This window comes from Tasmannia lanceolata, unplaced genomic scaffold (assembly GCF_043159265.1).
Source record: "Tasmannia lanceolata isolate RefF3 unplaced genomic scaffold, GAP_Taslan_0.1 ptg000018l, whole genome shotgun sequence".
In the NCBI taxonomy this organism is placed as follows: domain Eukaryota; kingdom Viridiplantae; phylum Streptophyta; class Magnoliopsida; order Canellales; family Winteraceae; genus Tasmannia; species Tasmannia lanceolata.
This window is the reverse complement of record NW_027518695.1, coordinates 9,545,418-9,553,253: the sequence shown is the minus strand read 5'-3', so window position 1 is coordinate 9,553,253 and position 7,836 is coordinate 9,545,418. Positions and strand designations below refer to the sequence as shown.

At 41.6% G+C, this 7,836-nt stretch overlaps 1 protein-coding gene and 1 pseudogene across 1 annotated transcript; both read left to right on the top strand.

Annotated features, from left to right (window-relative positions):
- Positions 1-3,025, top strand: LOC143851895 (putative receptor protein kinase ZmPK1; annotated as a pseudogene).
- Positions 3,026-4,736: 1,711 nt separating this feature from the next.
- On the top strand, positions 4,737-7,695 carry LOC143850720 (putative receptor protein kinase ZmPK1). The gene has a single exon (XM_077359948.1). The coding sequence runs from the start codon at positions 5,195-5,197 to the stop codon at positions 7,592-7,594; it is 2,400 nt and encodes a 799-aa protein (XP_077216063.1). The 5' UTR covers positions 4,737-5,194; the 3' UTR covers positions 7,595-7,695.
- The last annotated feature ends 141 nt before the right edge of the window (positions 7,696-7,836 follow it).

Genomic DNA, 7,836 nt, shown 5'->3' with positions numbered 1-7,836 from the left:
TTAAAATTTGCAGGGCATAACAATTTTTTTCTTTCAAATATCTGTTCAATTATTTGGAGACTTTTCTAACTATGCAAGATCCAAAACCAAATTTCCTTTGAGATGTGGTCCATCAGTCTTCAATTGTTATAACTCTATTAGAGCACCTTCCTTTTCATTTCTTATTTATATGACCAGCAACAATTTCTATAGAATAAATTGTGGTTCAGACTTCAAACCTCTCTTCAGTTTGCAACCATGAGAAACTCATCTGCTTCAATACTTTCATTTCTTCTTCTTTCCTTCCTCTCTTCTGCTCTGTCTTCAACACCCCAAAGCTCCTTGAAAAGAGGATATTCCCTCTCAGTAGAAGATGAGTCCCAAGTACTAATCTCCTCAGACCAGTCATTCACAAGTGGGTTTTACAAGGTAGGCATAAATCCCTACTGTTTCTCAATTTGGTTTACAACAAACTTGCCCAACAAAACTGTGATCTGGACTGCGAACAGAGACCGGCCCGTCCATGGGCGAAACTCGAGAGTTTCATTGCTCCGAGACGGAAAAATGGTTCTAACTGATGTCGACCGCTCAACCATTTGGAACACCAATACCAGTGACACCAATGTCGATAGGGCGGAGCTTCTGAATAGCGGAAATCTTGTTATAAAAGACCCACATGATAAAATTCTATGGCAGAGCTTTGATTATCCAACTGACACTCTTCTCCCCTCGCAACCCATTACAAAAGGGAAAATGCTGATCTCTGCTAAAGAAAAAGGAGTGTTATCTTCAGGATATTATATTTTCTCCTTTGATAGTGATAATGTCTTGAAAATTATGTATGATGGGCCTGATATATCTTGTAACTATTGGCCTAATAGTGATAATGAACTATGGTATAATGGTAGAACAAACTACAACAGTAGCAGATATGCAGTTCTTGATGAAATGGGTCAGTTTCTTTTTTTTTTGATGCCATAGGGTATCCCCACCCCACTTCGTGGGGCGGGACTAGTCCCTAGGGATGCACTCAGGCACCCGGTATACCACGCGCATCGGTTGAACAAGGGGGGATTTGAACGCTCGTCACTGGGGAGCATACCCATGACTTTACGCCAAAGAGCCACACCCTCCCGGGTTAATGGGTCAGTTTCTGTCAAGTGATCGACTGAGATTTAATGCTTCTGATATGGGTTTTGGGATTAAAAGGAGATTCACTATGGATTATGATGGCAATCTTCGACTGTATAGCTTGAAGGAGTCAAATGGGTTATGGGAGATTTCATGGGCAGCTCTTTCAGAGCTATGTATTGACATGGACAGTGTGGTAGGAATGGGATTTGTGTTTATACGCCAACCCCGAAGTGCTCGTGTCCACCAGGATATGAAGTCAGAGACCAAAGTGATTTGAAACAAGGTTGCAAACCCAAGTTCAAGCCATCCTGCAACCCTCATGGGCTCAAATTCATAGAGCTTCCGCACACAGATTTCTATGGGTTTGATCTCAATGTCACGAAAAAAATATCCTTAGAATCTTGCAGGAAGATATGCTTAGATCATTGCTCCTGTGAGGCTTTTGAGTACAAATTTGGCACAGGCGAATGTTACCCCAAATCTGAGCTGTTTAATGGGTACATGTATCCAAACTTGCATGGCAGCATATATATAAAACTGCCCACAAGTGTAGAAACCTCAGATTCCTCCAAATACAGAGTGTCTGAGCCCATCTGCAAATCTAGTGAAGAAGAAGTTAAAGCAGACTATTCCAATATATATAACAAGAGATTCAGTTATGAACACCTCTATTTGTTTGTTTTTGCTGTAGGTGTAATTGAGATTCTATTTATGGCGTCGGGTTGGTGGTACCTTTTTAGGAAACATGAGATGCCATCGTCGTCGGTGAAGGAAGGATACCGAGCAATATTTGATCAATTCAGAAGGTTTACCTACACAGAAATTAAGAAGGCAACTAAGAAGTTCACGGACGAGCTAGGGCGGGGAGGTTCTGGGGCTGTCTATAAAGGAATTTTGGCTGATGAGAGAGTGGTGGCTGTGAAAAAATTGGGAGATGTGATTCAAGGAGGAGAAGAGTTCTGGGCAGAAGTGAACATGATAGGAAAGATCAACCATATGAATCTAGTGAGAATGTGGGGGTACTGTCTGGAAGGCTTCCACAGACTCTTGGTATATGAGTATGTGGGAAATGGGTCTTTGGACGAGCACCTTTTCTATGATGGCAGTGGCAGTAATTTACTTGGATGGAATCAGAGATATAAAATTGCGATAGGGGCGGCGAGGGGGCTGGCCTATCTTCACTATGAGTGTCTTGAGTGGGTAATCCACTGTGATGTGAAACCTGAAAACATACTTTTAGATGGTGATTTTGAGGCAAAGATAGCAGATTTTGAACTGGCAAAGTTGTCTCAGAGAGGAATATCTGGTTCTAATTTTTCTCGTGTCCTAGGAACGAAGGGTTACATGGCTCCAGAATGGGCTTTGAGTCTGCCTATCACTGCCAAGGTTGATGTTTACAGCTATGGGGTTGTACTTTTAGAGATTGTGAGGGGGAGTAGGTTTTCGAATTGGGTGATGGATGGGGAAGAGGAGGTGGGGCTGAGAAGATTTGTTAGGATGGCAAAGGAAAAGCTGGAGAGTGGAGAAGAATCATGGGTTGGGGGTTTTGTGGACCCCAGATTGAATGGGCAGTTCAACTTGAAGCAGGCACTTGGGATAGTGGAGATAGGCATAGCATGTGTGGATGAGGAGAGAAGCAAAAGACCAAACATGGAAATGATAGTCCAAACTCTCATTGCTTGTGAAGGTGAACATCTACTGATTGGAGAAGCACATGACCACACACGAATACTATTGTCCATATTCTCCTAGTATTGAGGATGAACCAAACCCCCATACTGCATTCCTGTAAGTGACGCAAATTTCATTATGCACGAACTGTATTTTAGAGGCAATCGTCCCATAAGAGTGTAAGATTATCAGTTTCCTCATAGTTGTCGTTCTTTATTTTTAGTTTCCTGATGAACCAAAGCTCCACAAACTGTATTTTATTATACACAAACTGTATTTTAGCAGTTGTAGATTGTAGAGCGCGTCTTCTTGATCGTCAATCGGTGATTAGTGGTTGTAGAATGGAGAGAGAGAGAGAGAGATTTGTGTGTGGTGCTGAGAAATGGAGGGGGGGTTAACTAACCAAAATACCCCCAAAACTAGCCATTATTTAGTTGAGGGGTGGGTGCGTGTGTGCGCGGGGGTGTGGTAAGGGTGGCAAAATCAACCGAACCGAAGCCAGACCTAAAATTCGGTTTCGGTTTGGTTAATCGGTTAAACCAAACCGATTCAAATTTCGGTTCGGTTTGGACAATGATAAATGCGTCCCTTTTCATAGGAAAATGATAAATGTGCCCCTTTTCATCGGTTCGGTTTCGGTTTGAAGGTAAGCAAGTTCGGTTCGGTTTCGGTTTGGGGGTCAAACCAAACCGTTGCCACCCCTAGGTGGGGGGTGCGTATGTAGTTGGAATTCTCTACCTTACCATAATACCCCAAAACTAGCCGTTAATTGGTTGTTTGGTTGTTAGGGGGGATTTTGGTTAAAAAGTGTTCAAATTATTAATATTGCCCCAAAAACTAGTCGTTTTTTTAGCTACTGAGGTGTATTTTCTGTATAAAATGTTTAATTTTAAAAAATACTCCCCAAACTAGCCGTTTTTAAACTGTTGAGGGGCTATTTTCGTAAAAAAGCAAGAACAACGGCTACTTTTTACACCAAACCATGCCACCGACCTGTGTTGTGCCGCCGCACCATGCCATGCCTAAACCCCGGCCCGGCCCATTTCATCTTTCGTGCCTTGCATGGCCTGCCACTGTAGCAAATCGTGCCACGCCGGGTGCGCCACCGGCCGATACAGCACGTTTGACACTTTGAGGACTATTGGAATTTGAAAATTCATTATGAGTACAAAACTGATTAATGGAATCAAAATTAAGGCCCAATTTGTTTTGGACTTTGACAACCGATTGTGAGTCCAAAACTGTTTATTAGTGAGTCCAATATTCAGTTTTAAACTCACAGTAGGTTGTCAAAATCCAAATCAAGCAGGTCTAAACCCTAAGGGCCCGTTTGGATACCTCATATTATGTATTCGGATTTGGAATTGAGTTTTGAGTACAAAATGAAAAGATCCGCCGGGTCATGCTGAGGGAGACAGGGAGGGAAGGGGGTACTTCCTACTGAGGGGAGAGGTTAGGATCAAAGAGGGTGAAGGCCTAATGCTCGACCCGATTATAAGGCCAAAAATCGACCTGGGTTAGCACTCCTGGTCAAAATCCAAGACAAAACAGGGCCTTGGACTAAAAGTCAGTTCTCAAAATCCAACACAAACAAAACAAGGCCTAAGGATCTATTTTTTATAAGAGATTTCAGTCAATGTTTTGGGTCATTAGAATTGATGGTCTTAGCTTCTCGGCCAACCATGTAGTCTTTGGTTGACAAAAAACCGTAGTCAATACGACAGAATGAATGTATGCTTTCCAACGTTGGCTGAAGTCTAATGCTAACTCGATCCGAAATAATGGAAATAACAACCATAGAAAGAACTCCCAATTTCTTATCCGCGTTGTTTACCGGTGATTGCACGCATCCGTAGGGAATAGTCCAGCCCTAAAAATTGGGGTGGGGTACCCCATGTCAAAAAAAGAAAAGAAAAAAGAACTCCCTATTTTGTGGCTCTCTGGGACACAATCAGAAATAATTTTGGATTTTATGATATGGATCCAATGGGCATAATTCGGATCCAACTGCAGTACACAAATCCATTTTTTTGGTTGAGATACAATGTCCCAAGTCTCAACCATCGAGCTACTGTCTAATAATAAATAAGAAATTGAGGAATTATTTGTCAAACTTGTGTTCAATCTAGAAAATTCTAGTTTATTTTGGAAAATTCGGGTTTGATTTGAGAAAAAAAAATGACAGGAACTTCGAATTGTATGGCCATTTTTTAAATTTGGAGGCCACAAAAAATTCGAATTTTTCTCAATATTTGGAGACTTTTTCCAAAACCAAATTTCCTTTGAGGTGTAGTCCATTCTGCAAGTCCATTTGAGCACCTTCCTTATCTTTTCTTGTTTATAAGACCAGTAACAATTTCTATAGAATAAATTGTTGCTCAGACTGCAAACCTCTCTTCAATTTGCAAACATGAGAAACTCATCTGCTTCAATGCTTCCATTTCTTCTTCTTCCCTTCCTCTCTTCTGCTCTGTCTTCAACACCCCAAAGCTCTTTGAAAAGAGGATCTTCCCTCTCAGTAGAAGATAAGTCACAAGTACTAATATCCTTAGATCAATCATTCACATGTGGGTTTTACATGGTAGGCAGAAATGCCTACTATTTCTCAATTTGGTTTACAAAATCAGCTGACAAAACTGTCGTCTGGACGGCGAACAGAGACCGGCCCGTCAATGGGCGAAACTCGAAAGTTTCATTGCTCCAAGATGGAAAAATGGTTCTAACTGATGTCGACGGCTCTACCAATTGGAACACCAATACTAGTGAGACCAATGTCGATAGGGCAGAGCTTCTGAATAGCGGAAATCTTGTTCTGAAAGACCCACAAGGTAAAATTCTATGGCAGAGCTTTGATTATCCTACTGACACTCTTCTGCCCTCACAACCCATTACCAGAGACAAAACTCTGATCTCTACAATAGGAAAGGGAGCGTTATCTTCAGGATATTATAGTTTATACTTTGATAGTGATAATGTCTTGAAAATGATGTATGATGGGCCTGATATATCTAGTCTGTATTGGCCTTATGTTGGTAGGGATATATGGCTAAATGGTAGAACAAACTACAACAGTAGCAGAAATGCAGTTCTTGATGAAATGGGCCGGTTTTTGTCCAGTGATAAACTGAGCTTTGACGCTTCTGATATGGGCTTTTGGATTAGAAGGAGATTGACTCTGGATTACGATGGCAATCTTCGAATCTATAGCTTGAAGGAGTCAACCGGGTTATGGGAGATTTCGTGGGTGGCTCTTTCAGAGCTGTGTGGTGTACATGGGCAGTGTGGTAGGAATGCGATTTGTGTTTATATGCCAACGCCAAAGTGCTCGTGTCCTTTGGGATATGAAATTAGAGACCAAAGTGATTTGAAACAAGGTTGCAAACCCAAGTTCAACCCAACCTGTGACCCTCAGCAGCTCAAATTCATACAGCTTCTAAACACAGATTTCTATGGGTTTGATCTCAATGTCACCAGAAATATACCATTAGAATCTTGCAAGAAGATATGCTTGGAGGATTGCGATTGTGATGCTTTTTGGTACACATTAGACGGCACGGGCTCATGTTACCCCAAAACTGAGCTGTTTAATGGGTACAGGTCTCCAAATATCCCTGGCAGCTTATATTTAAAACTGCCCAAAAATGTAGAAACCTCAGATTCCTCTAAATACACAGTTTCTGACCTCATCTGCAAAACTAGAGAAGATGAAGTTAAAGGAGTATCACTCAATATACATAACAACAAATTCAATTATGTTCATCTCTACTTTTTTGCTTTAACTGTAGGTGTAATTGAGATTCTCTTTATAGCGTCGGGTTGGTGGTACCTTTTTAGGAAAGATGAGATGCCAAAGTCGGTGAAGGAAGGATACCGAGCAATATACAATCAATTCAGAAGGTTTACATACACAGAACTGAATAAGACAACTAAGAAGTTCATGGAGGAGCTAGGGAGGGGAGGTTCTGGGGCTGTCTACAAGGGAATTTTGGCTGATGACAGAGTGGTGGCTGTGAAAAAATTAGGAGATGTGATTCAAGGAGAAGAAGAGTTCTGGGCAGAAGTGAGCATGATAGGAAAGATCAACCATATGAATCTAGTGAGAATGTGGGGATACTGTTTGGAAGGCTTCCACAGACTCTTGGTATATGAGTATGTGGAAAATGGGTCTTTGGACAAGCACCTGTTCTATGATGGCAGTAGCAGTAATTTACTTGGATGGAACCAGAGATATAAAATTGCGATAGGGGCAGCGAGGGGGCTGGCCTATCTTCACCATGAGTGTCTTGAGTGGGTAATCCACTGTGATGTGAAACCTGAAAACATACTTTTAGATGGTGATTTTGAGGCAAAGATAGCAGATTTTGGACTGGCAAAGTTGTCTCAGAGAGGAATATCTGGTTCTAATTTTTCTCGTATCCGAGGAACGAAGGGTTACATGGCTCCAGAATGGGCTTTGAGTCTGCCTATCACTGCCAAGGTTGATGTTTACAGCTATGGGGTGGTACTTTTAGAGATTGTGAGGGGGAGTAGGATTTCGAATTGGGTGATGGATGGGGAAGAGGAGTTGGGGCTAAGAAGATTTGTTAGGATGGCAAAGGAAAAGCTGGAGAGTGGAGAAGAATCGTGGGTTGAGGGTTTTGTGGACCCCAGATTGAATGGGCAGTTTAACTTGAAGCAGGCACTTGGGATAGTGGAGATAGGCATAGCATGTGTGGATGAGGAGAGAAGCAAAAGACCAAACATGGAAATGATAGTCCAAACTCTCATAGCTTGTGAAGGTGAACCCAACCCCCACAGTGCATTCCTGTAAATCACACAAATTTCATTCTGCACAAACTGTATTTTAGAGGCAATTGTTCCATAAAAGTGTAAGAATATTAGTTTCCAGATAGTTGTTGTTCTTTATTTTTAGTTTACTGATTTTCTTGTTGCTATGATCATCACGGTCGTGAGCGGCCCCTCTTCTTTTTCTTTTTTTTGAAAATTGACAAAAGTATATTTATACTATGAGAATTACATTGGGGACCAGAGGTCCCAGCTTGCATTTGCATA